Source organism: Anoplophora glabripennis, unplaced genomic scaffold (genome assembly GCF_000390285.2).
Source record: "Anoplophora glabripennis isolate ALB-LARVAE unplaced genomic scaffold, Agla_2.0 scaffold53, whole genome shotgun sequence".
NCBI classification, from domain to species: Eukaryota; Metazoa; Arthropoda; class Insecta; order Coleoptera; family Cerambycidae; genus Anoplophora; species Anoplophora glabripennis.
This window is the reverse complement of record NW_019416376.1, coordinates 1192717-1206893: the sequence shown is the minus strand read 5'-3', so window position 1 is coordinate 1206893 and position 14177 is coordinate 1192717. Positions and strand designations below refer to the sequence as shown.

The window sequence follows — 14177 nt, the reverse complement described above, 5'->3', positions numbered from 1 at the left end:
TCATAGTTTTTCATGTAATCACTGGATAGGATTCTTTAGTTTAAGTTTAATAATTGAATTTTCACAAAATAAATGTTTAGCTAATTTGAGACATTTTCAATTTTTTACTGTATATTTTTTGTTGGAATTGAAGATTAAAATGGGAAAAATAAAACGTTGAACACGTACATATTTATTATCTTTGCACAAAATTAAATTTATTTTTAATTCCTATAACTACTTGTTGATATGGATGCTGTAATTCAATAACTGTCTTCGGTATTTTACAAAATCTTTTAACTTTTGGGGAAAGTAGTACTAAATTTTGTACCAACCCATAAACACTTGAAGTTGTCCAGTATAATGTAAGGCACTGAAAAAAGTGTAATTTATTTATTTGGTCATAAATAATTAGTAGTATAAGTATTTCTTACTGATGGTACTGAAGCTGCGATAGGGACCATAATTATGCTAAACCCTCTAAAAGAATTTGTTATATATCTTTGCAACTTTGAAGGAGCGTTTGTTCTTGATAAAACTTGCAACTGGAAATTATTAAAAAATAATTATGACAATCTTCATTAAAATGCTTTATCACCTCTATAATTGCTAAATTGGTGATTCCTAAGACCACTGGTAGTATTAACGAAGAATCCGTCTCTATCAGATTAGGTATAAAAGCAAATCCACCCACTGATAATTCTGTAAAAATCAGTTTAGCATCCAAATCACGATTCGGTAGCATATATACTAAATTCCTTATTGCTACAGACAGAGAAATCCACATTGGGATTTGGAACCATAACAGAAGACTAGCTTTAAACGGATGGCAGTTTTCTCGTACTATTAAATCATTCCACTGTTTCCTTACCTAAATTAGAAATATATTTTCCACTTAATTAAGGATAATGTAAAACTTACAGATCTGTTAAATGTTATTCTAGCAGTTTTTTCATCCCAGTTGTACATTCTGATAGCTAAAGCAATTTCATGCTTTAACTCTTTAACTATCTTAGGCATTTCAAGTTTTAAGTTTTCTACCTTTGCCAAAATATAATGCTGGTAAATAGCTAAGGGTAAGGTAACACACGTGCGTAAAAGAATAGTCGAACAAACTACTGAAGCCCACCATGGTAAGCCTGTAGTGTCATGTACAGTTAACAAAAACTTTTGGGCATATTCAACGGGGGTACTCTCCGATAAAGTTTTGAAAATACCTGTTTGGGTTTTTACTATTGATTCTACAGTAGACTGCAATGAAAAATGTCTCAATTGAAGTAAATCATTGTTAATGGTTCTATTACATGACCAAAAAGAATAGTAATCGTTATTTTTATTATAAATAGCAAAATGTGAGGAACATAACCTCACATTCCTTTTCAACAATCTAATACCATTGATTTTTAACATGGCCCTGATTTACAAATATATACCATTACGAAACGAAAGTGGTTGCATGACATAAAAGCTTATTAATATTCAGTTTACAGAATGGTACTTAAAATTAGGAGTATTTTTGGAGATGACACAACCAAAACCCATTCTGTTCTCCGTTGCTCAACTGACGGCTGTCAACTTTATTTATTTTGGTTGGTAAAGAAGGTTTTTTTTAGGATCGTATTTCCAGAGGCGTAGATGGGGACTTGTCAAAGTTAATTTAAAAAATATGTAAGTTTCGAGACCAACCTTATTTTGTACAAACTTTGCTGTTAAATAGGATATAATTGGATTTACTGATTAGATATTTTAATACAGATAATTTGCATTCGACATTTAGAAAATATTAATCTCATCTGACGAGTCGTTATGATGTAAACACAAGAGAAGAAAGTTGGTAGTGCAAAAATGTTAAAAAACATTAAATTTTTTGTCGTATAAATAAGAAATTAATGTTTTTATATCGACTTTGGAAGAACTGTGTGTAATTAATGTTTATTATGTGAATTTTAAACTCAAATGGACAACAAATAAGTGATTTTTGTATCAGAAATTACAACCACTGACCTAGTTTAGAAATATAAGAAAAATATTCCAAAATGGGTGCAACTTTTTCTGCACAAACACAAAACATTGTAAATAACGTTACTGGTTACGTTACTGGTAAGAAGCGTAAACATAGTGAATCAGATGAGGAAGAGGTCAATAAGGTTATTGATATTGCTCTTCATACTCCAAAAAGGTTGGTACCAAATGATGTATTAGACGTGGAAATTATTATTCGTATACATTTGTAGGAAAAAGTTGGTTAGCACCGCAAAATACATATATCAAGCGCTTTTTATGGAAGGAAAAAATTCAGATGTGACAGTATGTGCTTTAGGCGAAGAGTTCAATTTGCACAGGGTGTATTTGTGTCAGAGTCCATACTTTGCAAGTATGTTTGGAGGGTCTTGGTTAGAAACAACACAAAAATTTATAAATATTGACGTGGTGGATCCACTGATAACTATTGACTGTAAGTTATGCTTAAGTGTCTGGCATATAGTTGGTTTTTATATACATTTATGATTTTGTTTTAGCATTAAAAGTTGTATTAGGTTCCTTGTATAACTGTGAAATAGTTCTAAATCCTCTAGAAATCGTACCAATCTTGGCAACTGCGACTATGTTCCAACTGGACGGATTGATTGAAAAATGTACAGAAGTTATGTTGGAAACGATAAATCCGAAGGTACGACATTTTTATTTAAATTTACTTCAAATCAAAATGTATTTTCTTAGACCTCACTGGATTATTATAATGCCGCATGTCAGTATGGTGACAAAAAACTTCAAGAAGTGTGTTTTAAATGGTTTTTGGTCAATCTAATGCCTTACTACTTTAGCCATCCTTTATCTGAACTTAAGACCATTCCGATATCACTTATGGCTAAGTTGGTCTCTCATCCCGATTTGTTTGTTATACAAACTGAGTATTCCATATACGTTATGTTAAAATATTGGGTGTATCTTCACTTGTATCCGGATACTGGAGAACCATCAATTACCACTGTAAATGAATATTTTTGTTCAAGGACTGGTGAGTTGAGACAAAGTATAAAATTATATTCATTTGTGACTATAACAAACTATAAAACAAATTATTGAACGTTTACCTACATTAAGTATTGAAAAATTTCAGATAAGTTGCCCTATCTTCTAACAAGTGAAGGCAAGCAATTCATGTCGGTATTCCAAGGGCTAAGATTACAGAATCTTGTGTCTCACCAGTTGGACGTTTTATTAATTTTACGTGACAATATTATTCCTAAAATTTGGTTGGATCCTGTGATTTTACAGCAGTGGAAGAACGTTTTACGGGTTAACCAAAATGATGACAAGGGGTAAATTCCGTGTTACTATTAGTAAAATGAGGGTGTACATTCTTTATTTACTTGTTTAAAATTTTTATTTCAGTCCGAATGATATACCTGACGAAGTGTTCCTCGGAAATAGCTTGAGATGTGGAAGAGTACTATCGGTGAACGAAAGGCACGTTTGGAGGTGGACAGGATTCCATTTTGGAGTGGATCTTCTCATGATAACCGACGGATTGACTTTATCCATTAAAAGGAATCACAGGTCCGAATTTGAACAGTTGCTGAGTTTACAAACGTCGAGACACGTAGCTATAAGGTACTCCTCACAGGTAACGTAAGTGTAACCAGAATCTAACTTCCTGTTTCGTAGAGTTACTGTGGTGAGACTTAACGAACAGAGACAGATCGTTTACATGAAACAGTCGGACATATTAAAAATTCCTTTGGCCAAAGGCGAGGAGATACAGATTATGTCCTTCGACAAAGATCTGGAATATCCCATAATTATATCGGCCAACATAATGTACACTTCGCCGGATAACCAAGAAAATTTGATAGAAGAAAGTAGACAAACCGTGTCATAACGATTATTATTTTGTATACGTTTTTGTACAAATAACTCTAAGCTATTTTCCATATTTAAGTAAAAAGGGATTTACTTACCTGGCGACAGTCATTAGGTGGGAAGATGAAGGGTTGGCTTTAAAAAGTAACAGTGTTTATTCATGTGACTAAATCTAGTAATATTTTCGTATTGAAGATGTGACTGTGATGCGAGCTATGCTTAGGAATCCGAAAATGACACAAATTTTTAGACATTTTTGTAAAGATGCGCTTTATTCGGAGTTACCAGTCGAATTTTACTAATTAGGAATTTTTGTTCTATTGCAAAAATCCATGAGAGGTGTAAGTGAAATCCTGTGAAACATGCAAATATAAAGAGTGATCCTAAGTCGTCTCTCGATATTTTCAGGGGGTATATCAAAAAATAAAAGTATCTTTTTTCGTTAACTTTTTTCCAAAAATAGATATTAACGGAGATACACCGAAAGGGATGGTAGATTATATATTTTTTATGGGATGTTATTCGTATTCATATTAGAGATGGGCACTAAAGTGTGTTACGGACATGTCGGGAAAAATACTTTTGACTTTGAATCTAATAAGGCTCCTATGAGTGATGTCATGTTTTCGCAGGTTGTTTGAGGGTACACAAGGCAAAATATTACTTTTATTCTAATGAATATGCGTCGATATATTTTACTTATTACCTACCTTTAGACTTTTATATAAACTGGTTTCTAATTTTCCCCGGACAGCCAATACACTTATTTAAATGTTTTTGCATCCTACTGGAATTCTTAAAATTGTTTTTGAGCAGATGTTACATTTATGATTTTTATTCAATTCAGAAAAATAACCAAATTTTGGCGTTATACTTCATTTATAAATTATTTGTGTATTAAATATTAAATTAAAAATCAACTGATTACTATTTACTAATCGTTAACTTTGCCAAAAATAATAAAATATGGAGATATAAGAGGTTATATTTTTAAAATGTGTTGCAATTAAACAATTGCCAACAAAATTACAAGAAAATCACTAAATATCTTTAATTTTACATATACCAACCTCAAAAATTTTTTGCGGGAATTATGAATGTAATAAATGATTCCGCGCATGCGCAAACAACTTTTCAATCTTGAAAAGTGTCCTCGGGACATGCCCACAGCACATCTCTAATTCATTCATATCCTTCGAGACATCTTATTCGTGTTTTTAATATAGACTCATCTCGATACTAATTTACACAATATTATTAGAATCCCATATCTTAGATAAGCAATATGTTTTTAATTTTGGGAAGATATTGATCTATGGTGTTTTAGAGATAAAAAAAATACTTACACTTATTTTTTATTGAAATGCCAGTTTTATTTTCGCATGAAAAAAAAAATTGCGCGATATACATTTTTTTGAGAGTTCTGTAGCGATTATTTCCTTAACTCCAAACTAACGACTTTTAATTAATAGATAAGTTACACGAATACATATATCGAAAGTAATAACTTATATTAACAAATTACCATCAAATAATTTAAAAAAAAAGAAAACTAAGATATCTCCAAGGACTTTTAAGATATAGTTAAAATTTTCGGAAAAGATTGATAGAAAGGTATATTTTTTGATGTCAGCATTGGGTGGCAATTTGGGACTACCCTGTATGTAGAAAGGATTAGATTTTCCATTTGAATATTAATATTCACACTATTTTAAATGTAGACGTGCAGATACTGGGGATACTAATTGACAAAATTATAATTATATTTGATGTATCTTTATATTTATAATAAATATTACAAAATTAAAAATTTATTTTGTTGTAATAGGCATTATGTGAATTTCGTTGAAGCAGCATTATGAAAAATTAATTTAGTTAAGTATGTTTATTTCAAAATAGCATTTTAAAAATACACTATTATCAGATAATTTAGATATGACTGTCGTATCAGTTATATCAAACAGGGGTCACAGACCTCGTCATATCGTGATGCAAATTTATGAGAAATTAATCAAACGAAATATTTTTTTTTATCTAATTAAGTATCCCCTTTGTAGATTGTATATATAATATTCAGGGATTAGCAGTGTTCTGTAACAGACACGACAGTTCTTCCAGTTATTTTTTTTGTATTTCCTTTTTAAGCATTTATCGTCTTAAATATATAATTATTTATATATGTAACATATTGTATATCAATTATTAATTCTACTTATTAAGTGCCTATATCTCATCTATATTATTGTATTGATGTATACTCAAGACTATAGAAATGAAAATATATTCAAATACGAATTTTCTCCAGTATATTTGTATATTCATAAGTACTTAATTTCTTTTTTGCGAGATAATTATACACGTTTGTGCAAATTTTCCAGAAGAGACGGAACAATTTTAAGTAAAAAGTTTCTTACGAATGTGGTTGAATTTGAAAAAAAAAAATCACAATTTCTGAAATACCTCCGAGGATGTTTGACGGGAAGCATAGAAGTACCATCGAGAATTAAATGCACTTATATAATTTTTAAATTAGATATGACAGAGTTTTGGACTTTTTGGTCGCAATGTGCCCTACTATCTCCACCAGTGGTCGACTTAAGCTAACTCAATGAAATTTTATATCTAATTAAATAAATCGTTGACCCAAGTCTTATCAGTTCACATCAAATATCTTCAGAGATGTTTGAGAAAATGTATTATATTATTTCAACACCCAGTATCAATAAAACTAAACCTTCTATGCCGTGCATTCATATGAAACTTTTTGATTAAAATTATTTGGTCTACCGACCGGTCAAGTTAACCGATTAAAATTTTTGAATACTTCAAATCTGCAACAATTTTTTTTTTATTTTTCTGACGTATGAATAAGATTAAAGTAACAGTATTTTTATAAAATTACATGTGGAAGTGCCATTTGCTAAGTTACCAAAAGACATATAAGATTCACGAATGGTGCTAATCTGTTAGTACTTATTTTGTCTCTCACTATTTCTTTAATTTACTTTTAGTTTCGTAAGGATTTTTTTTTGTATGTGGGCAGCGATAGAGCGGGTAATTTTTTTTATTTTTTTAATTATAAGTGCTCTTACTAATTGGCTAGTCAATAAACGCTTTGTATCTTTAAATTGGCAAATAAATATGTGGATCAGTTGATATTCTCTTTATTTATATTTTTTTTGGAATGTTTCTGGTCATGGCCAATTTGACAACAGGTCTTATACGAGAAAAGGTGTCCACAAAATAGAAAATTGCAAATATCTCTAGAAGTGGTAACGGCAACCCTAACGATGCTTATATGGCTTGAAAGGAAATTTCAATCTACATACGAAGGAGTAAAAAAATACAGGGTGTTCCATTTAAGTTAACAAAGTTATATCCGTTTGAAATTATCGAAATGTAACAGCAACAATGAAACACCTAGTATTAAATGTTTTAATTTGTGGTATACCATAATTTAGCGTTACCTATGCCCTTTACAGGTATCAAAAATCCGTTTGATATCACGCTCCTGTAAAGAGTTACTAGCATCTCCGCAGACCCTTGCATCTGTCAAAATTTTTCTTTAAAAATTAATATCTCAAAATCTATAACTTAGGTATAGGGAATATTTAATAGTGACCCTCAAATTTTACGTAGAATCCGAAAATGCAATAATATATAGGGTGTCCCATTTAAAATAACGAAGTTGGTTCTGGTATAACCGGAAGAACTGGAATGTTCTGGATATTTTAGTTGTGTTTGCTTCAGGGACATTGCCAGGGACATTTTCAAGTTTTTCGGAGCAGTACTTTCCAAGATATCGATCGACGCAGTTCCCGGTGGGACACCCTGTATTGTTAAACGTTTTAAAATATCTTTTGAAAAAAAGAAAATTGTTACCTAGACTTTTATAAATGGAAATGGTAAAGGGGTTTGTACTAAACGAAAAAAATAAATGCGTGAGCAGGGGTGGCGGAGGGTTGATGGGAATTCAATGGTGTAATCAGTTTTTTATTTTTTTTTAATTTAAACAAATTATCAACAATTACTGAAAAATTAATTGTTGCGTCATTTATTATATTTTTGCATTTTTGAGCATGTTTCTGAACTTTGATTACAGATTTTTTTTAGTTTACCAAAAAGTGTATGTCAAAACGAAAAAAGTGATCACCGGCAGAACTTTGTACGATGAATTTCCTAAGTAGAATTTTTCTTTGAAAAAAAGTGTTTCAGACTAGAAAAAATGAATATCTTGGAAACTTCTTGATTTTTTTATCTAAAAAAATTTGTGATTATTTAAGACACAGAAAGGTATACTTTCACCAAGTCTCGTCGAAATTAAGTTATTTTTGCGGAAATGAGAAATAAAAAACGAAAAATCAGAAAAAAAACTTTTTTTCGTGACCTCTACAAAAGTTGTAGATTTTAGCATGATCTACAACTTTTGCATTGGATACTTTTTTGTTCGTTTTATCATTTTCACTTATAAAAGTCCAGGTAACAATTCTTTTTTCTCCAAGTGTAATTTGGTTGGACTATTCTTAAGACTGGTAAGGATTTTTTTTTTAATAAAATTCAACCAAATTATTTGAGGCAATTGTTATTAAAATACCGTACTTGTTATTTGGAACACCAGCATTTGCACCTTCACAAGCTTTTCAATGGGGTTCTTTAAAGAAAAATCGTCGGAAAATTATCGGTGGACGGAATGAAATTACAAATAATATTAAATATATATGGTTTATTCACTTCTGAAAACCTATTACATAATTATTTACATAAAAATTCAATGTCCTACTTCATACAGACTAATCATACAAAACTTTAAAATACGTCTTACCACATTAAACTAAAAACAAAGCGTGAATTTTGTTTTCAATACTGACGTTCCGAAATTAAAATGGGTGCAATTTATACAAAAATAGAAGCGCTAGTTAAATAATTATCATATAATAACTAAATATACATAATCAAGGAGAACCGTAAAAAAATAAATAACCACATGATGTCCGATCGTCTACGCAAAGCGATCCTCTGCTTGAGATTCTTACGCTATCTTAAAATACGTCACTTATAAGGTAAAAACACACAATTTGGAATAAGGTCTGATATCATAGAATGTCAATAAAACGGAACCAATAAAATAAATATGAATCGAGTCTTATCGTTATTTAATAAATTTACAAAACAATTCTGCCGCAGCACTAAGTCGCGTATCGGGCAAGTTACTCAGGGTGACTATAGAAAATGTGGGAGCTGTACGCTGCTTCGGTACCGAATCGTTTCTTGCAGAAGGGACAGGGAAACCGAGACCCCTCGCACTGGTTCTTTTTATGGAAATACAAGTGAGACTTGTTCGCGAACGCCTCCCAGCACGAGGAACATTTATACGACTTATCCAAGTCGGGCGGGGCCACGCCCATATGCACGTGATTATTACTACTACCCGGCATGGGATATTTCTCGGGGGACTTCTTGATGGACAGCTGCGGGTTGTTCTGCACTATCCGCATGATGTTCGGGTTGATCGTCGGCTTTTGCCTAGGATTTTTACTGATGGGCGTTATACTGACGGCCCCGTCGCCTATGGATCCCGTGTAGTTCTGCTCGGGTTCGTGGATCTCCACCATGGGCTCCATGGGCATGTCCATGGGCTCCTGCTTGATCATACCCTCGGCTATGAGCACTTGATGGGTCTGCGGGGGGGGCGTCCTGTAATTCTGGTAGCTGTTCTGCATTTGCGAGCGCGGTTTTTGACTGGTCGAAGGCATTGCCTGCGTTTCCCCTTTGTGTATGCGCATGTGGCTGTTCCTCGAATATATGGTGGGGAACGGAGTATTGCATATGAAACAGACGAAACTCTGCGGCGTGTTGGGCTTAGGGTCCTTCAGGATGGAGTCCGGGAGGTAGGCCTCGTCTTTGTAAGGGCCTATCTCCTTGGCGCAGTTGCGGATCGGCCGGCCTGCAGGGGAAGTCGGCACTTCCCCATTCTTGGAATGGTACGCTGGCTTCGCCATGTTTCTCAACTGAGGAAACTGGTTGTAATCACAATTTTTGCTGTGCACGTTGAATTCGTCGAGTTTGAAAAACACTTTGTAGCATTTCCGGCAGAAGTAAGCCTGATTGCCGGTCTTGGACTGGGAAGTTATTATGTCTTTTGGTTCTTGAGGCTCTTCCTTGATCTGCAGGTTCGGCTGGAGGGTGCGACGCTCCATTAAGTTCTTGACTCTTATGGGCTGCCCCCCTGGGGTGCTGTATTGAGCGGGAGGAGACGGCTGCTGAGGTTGTATCTGAATGGGCTGCGGGGGATTTTGGTCTCCCACCACCACCTTTCTCGCCTTCTGGGGATTTATTACTTTCGGTACGACGTTGCTCAGTTTACTAGCTGCGAATATTTTATCGGAGATATCGTGGTTCTGAGTCTTGTGTTCCTCCACATGTTCGTTATATCTGTGTCGCTGTTTGTTAAACCTCATCCCGCAGTACCGACACGTGTAATAGCAAGCCGAAGAAAAATAATGGCTCTCTATGGCCCAATTGTCTTTGAAGCAGTACCGGCACAGGTGACAGAACTTCTTGTTGACGCCCTGTATACGCATGGACTGATAAAAAGACTTCCTCTCCTCCTTGGTGTAGTCCCCCAGGTAGATACCGTTAACCATCGGTTGTGTCCCCACTAAAACAATCTGCTCTTCGCCTGTAAGGCCGGTCCTCTCTTCTTTCATGTCCATGGGAATCAGTAGGTCGTTGGTCACCACGTCGATAATAATATCGTCGTCTTCGTACCCATTTTCGTCGAAGTAGCTCAACCACTTGTTACGTATCTCTGCATTTTCTCTGGAGTGGTGCCACGGTACCGGATTATCGATCTTTTCGCCCATTTCCACGTCCATGTGAACGGTTTCGTGTATCGCTAAGAGTTTCAGGTTTTGGAACGTTGCCGCACAGTAATTGCATTTGGGGTACACTAGTTCTTTTGTGAAGTCGAAAGGCTCATAGTCAGGTACGTTTTCTTTATTTATAACGTTTAAAGCCAATTGCAATAAACTCAAAGGTTGGTACCTAAAACATATCGATAGCAGGTTTAGTCTTTCTGTATGTCTGCCCAATGAACTTAAGATATGAAACTAAAAATAAGTGACAGAAATCACGCATAAGGTAAAAAATTTCTAAACAAAATGAGAATACGAATAAAGTCAGTATGAAAAAATGTATCAGTAATCAGAAGGTTAAGAAAGCTACCAATTTCATAATTATTTTATCAACCTTTCTTATTCTTATTTCTTAAGTGTATTTATTTAATACTTTTTGCAAAATTATATAATTTTTTGTATGTAGGAGTGATCGTCACATTACTCTACAAATGTCACATTGAATCAAACTAAAATAAATTATTAAATAATTAGATATATAACTGCTCAAGTTTCGTCAGCCTATGTAAAATATCACCAGGGATATTAGGGAAAATATACTTTTAAATTCAACTCCCTGTATTTCGAAAACAAAATGTTCTACGATCCAGTCGTATGAAAAGAAGGCTGAAAATAAAACCACACCGTATAAATAGAAGACAAAGTAATGAAATAATAAAATTATAATTTTTTTTCATCGAAATTCGCCGAAATGATATTAAACTAACTATTAAAATTAGCGTTTTCCTGAATTTTAAGTGGCAGTGCCAAAAATAGCCAATTGTATTGCTTACATTGGATTTAATCTCAAGTATAAGCCAATGCAAATACGAGAATCTCACTCTATTTAGTATTAAATTCAATAGAAAATGGTATAACAATAAATGTTATTGGTATTTACTTGCATTGTTGTCAATTACTAGTACATATACTACCTATATGAAAAAAAAATAGCAGTAATATTTACCTAAATGAAATCTAAAAATGAAAATGATAAAAAAGTAACAAATACAAAAAGGAACAAATACCTGTACTCGTCCTCATCTGCATACAGATCTTCTAAATTAGTTTCTCCATTAATGTCGGCAGGTTTTCGTATCATAAGTAACCCGCCACCTTCTTTTTCCTCGCTTTCATCTTCAAATATCCTCCTCCGCTTAGCGGGCCTCTGAGTCTCGTCGGAATCTACAGACTCCTCATCATCGTCACTGGGCATTTCAAAACACTGTGAACCTTCAGTGTTCTGAGTAAATTCAGTCAAACTGCTGCATAGCGAGTCATCCAGTTCATGATAAAAAGGTACCACTTTCCTTCTACGCAACAGTTTCTCTGAAACAGATTCCGTTGTTACTTTGTTTTTCCTCATCGATTCGGCTATGGCTTTGTGTAAGTCGGTACATAGCTCCAGCTCACCATTCACTGCATTGGGATCCAGTATTGATTGCTTGCAATTATTGCAGTAAATTATGAGATCTTCTGTGGAAGTACTTGCATCTTTCAGTTCTGATCCTTCCATCTAGAATTAAGAAAATCATAAAAATGATGTAACAGGATTTAGTTAATGTAGTTACCATATCATAATCACATCCTAAAAATAATCGAATATCAGTACTTTCTTCACCACTGTTTGATCTCAGCTTTTCTTTATGCCTTTCTGCGGTGTCTTGACTGATTTTCTTAAATTTTGCAACACTTTCCAATTGCATACAGCATCTTTCACAGATCTGTTTTGATAATGGGTCTGTTCTATATATCTGCAAAGTGGTTGTTTTGATTTTAATAATTGTTGTTCTCTCTAATTTGTAGGTTATATTTAGTTAAAAAATAAAAATAAACAATATCTAGGGGACTTACTATTATCGGTAGACATTCTTTTATTAACTGGAGGAACTGATGGCCTTCTTCGTTTTTGTCAAAAATGCTAAACATTTTCTCACCAACTTCGTCACACAATCGACACTTTTCTTCCATATTTTCGGACACTTCCATGATTTTATTGTTTTTTATTTACGAGTATTTGACCTAATAGGTTATATTCCACTTGTAGTTCATTTATTCGACACAATTACCGCATTTTTAAACAAAACGCCGACAAATTGTCATGTTATGTATGTATTTCGCCATTTTTAATGTTACTTTTCAGACTTGTCGAGAGGAGACGCGCAAGTTGGACCCCATGTAGGTGAAACGTTTGACCTACTCCCCACTTTTTCCGGTATTAATTTCTCTACAGTCTAGTGATTTTTCAAATTTTAAATTTCACTCATTTCCCGCAAAATGACTGAAGACTGAAAAAAGCCAACGGAAACTAAATTAAATAATAAAAAAAGAAATTAAACATTTTATATTGTCTCGTGAATTTAAAGTAGATGCAGTTGATAATTAAGAAAAGCAGACAGTTTATTTAAATGTTAATTACCATTAAAAAATCTCTTGATTTACAAGTTACAAAAGCACAAAAAACTTAAATAGAGGATAAATTACAGTCTCCCTGGAGAGAAATAACCTGTTCCATTCTGAATTAGCAAGCTATAAGTTTAATTAAAGTAAACAAGTACACCCTACTTATTTCAAAACGTTAAGGAATGCTTCAGAAACTTTAAAACAACTCATGTAAGTATCCAGTAGGTAGGTAGGTCCCGAGAAGATTTGTCATTTCAGCTCAGGTAGGTAGAAAATTCTTGAGTTATACAAGACTTGAAAGCTGACCCTTCCATTTTAGGGTCCCTACCTACCTACATACTATCTAGTACAATATACGTTTTTTTGTATGATATTCTATTCATTTACACAGGGATGTTCAATGTGATCAAAGAAAAATTCACTGGGTGTACAATTGTACATCTTGCCAAATTAAATCCATTATACCTGTAGACTCAAACTGATTTTTGGGTGATATACCTACCCATCATTTAACAAGATTATTTCCATCTAACTCTAGCTGATATTTCGCAATTTTTCTTATTGCTCAGCCAATTTAGAACCAATTATATATTTTTGTTTTATAGCCATAAAGTAAACTAGGCACTTTTATTTTCTTCAAAAATTGATCGATGAATGAGATAAATTGCGTCAAATTGCAAAAATATGTGGAAATGCTCGAGAGATAAACCTTAAAAAATGCACACGTGTATTTGCAACATGTGTACAAGGTAAACCAAATTTACTTGAGCTCTGAGAGTGATATGCGCAGTGGCAAAATAGTGGAGTAAGTCCCCCTGTCTACATTTCCATCTCATTTTTTTATTGGCGTTCTTCAGGCCTCAAGTGAAATTTGTTCATACTCTAACAAATCGAATGAATAGCTACACGAATTTTTAGACTATACGAAATGTATAATTATGTATATAAGGTTCAAACACGTTTGTTATAAAAAAAATATAAGTATAGTGCAGCTGTAATTTTTGTATTTGATATTTGCGTGCATATTTAAGAGCAAAA

General features: G+C 33.4%; 3 protein-coding genes across 4 annotated transcripts; 1 reads left to right on the top strand and 2 right to left on the bottom strand.

The window, feature by feature from the left end:
• Positions 1–167: 167 nt before the first annotated feature.
• LOC108905631 (mitochondrial inner membrane protein COX18) lies at positions 168–1551 on the bottom strand. Its single transcript, XM_018708598.1, has 4 exons — positions 901–1551; positions 578–850; positions 414–524; positions 168–352 (listed from the first exon to the last, which is right to left on the bottom strand). Exons 1-4 carry the CDS (start codon positions 1387–1389, stop codon positions 176–178), a joined length of 1050 nt encoding a protein of 349 aa, XP_018564114.1. The 5' UTR covers positions 1390–1551; the 3' UTR covers positions 168–175.
• Positions 1552–1622: 71 nt separating this feature from the next.
• Positions 1623–4672, top strand: LOC108905630 (protein germ cell-less). Its single transcript, XM_018708596.1, has 7 exons — positions 1623–2158; positions 2214–2434; positions 2499–2650; positions 2701–2998; positions 3101–3302; positions 3376–3594; positions 3649–4672. The coding sequence occupies exons 1-7, from the start codon at positions 2016–2018 to the stop codon at positions 3860–3862; spliced, it is 1449 nt and encodes a 482-aa protein (XP_018564112.1). The 5' UTR covers positions 1623–2015; the 3' UTR covers positions 3863–4672.
• Positions 4673–8551: 3879 nt separating this feature from the next.
• Positions 8552–12873, bottom strand: LOC108905633. Of its 2 annotated transcripts, XM_018708603.1 has the most exons (5): positions 12591–12873; positions 12308–12490; positions 12150–12252; positions 11765–12065; positions 8552–10887 (listed from the first exon to the last, which is right to left on the bottom strand). In XM_018708603.1, exons 1-5 carry the CDS (start codon positions 12723–12725, stop codon positions 9051–9053), a joined length of 2559 nt encoding a protein of 852 aa, XP_018564119.1. In that variant the 5' UTR covers positions 12726–12873; the 3' UTR covers positions 8552–9050. The 2 variants fall into 2 exon arrangements, with proteins under 2 accessions (XP_018564119.1, XP_018564118.1); XM_018708602.1 differs by having other exon boundaries at positions 11765–12252.
• Positions 12874–14177: the final 1304 nt, after the last annotated feature.

What these genes read in the sequence shown, in the direction of transcription:
- LOC108905631 (XM_018708598.1), bottom strand. Translation starts at nt 1,389, where the DNA reads ATGTTAAAAATCAATGGTATTAGATTGTTGAAAAGGAATGTGAGGTTA. An exon ending in CCAATTTAGCAATTATAGAG is followed by an intron (nt 525 to 577) that starts GTGATAAAGCAT and finishes AATAATTTCCAG; the next exon opens with TTGCAAGTTTTATCAAGAAC. An exon ending in TCGCAGCTTCAGTACCATCA is followed by an intron (nt 353 to 413) that starts GTAAGAAATACT and finishes CACTTTTTTCAG; the next exon opens with TGCCTTACATTATACTGGAC.
- LOC108905630 (XM_018708596.1), top strand. Translation starts at nt 2,016, where the DNA reads ATGGGTGCAACTTTTTCTGCACAAACACAAAACATTGTAAATAACGTT. An exon ending in GCTCTTCATACTCCAAAAAG is followed by an intron (nt 2,159 to 2,213) that starts GTTGGTACCAAA and finishes ATACATTTGTAG; the next exon opens with GAAAAAGTTGGTTAGCACCG. An exon ending in TCGAGACACGTAGCTATAAG is followed by an intron (nt 3,595 to 3,648) that starts GTACTCCTCACA and finishes CCTGTTTCGTAG; the next exon opens with AGTTACTGTGGTGAGACTTA.
- LOC108905633 (XM_018708602.1), bottom strand. Translation starts at nt 12,725, where the DNA reads ATGGAAGTGTCCGAAAATATGGAAGAAAAGTGTCGATTGTGTGACGAA. An exon ending in AAGAATGTCTACCGATAATA is followed by an intron (nt 12,491 to 12,590) that starts GTAAGTCCCCTA and finishes ACCACTTTGCAG; the next exon opens with ATATATAGAACAGACCCATT. An exon ending in TAGGATGTGATTATGATATG is followed by an intron (nt 12,253 to 12,307) that starts GTAACTACATTA and finishes TCTTAATTCTAG; the next exon opens with ATGGAAGGATCAGAACTGAA.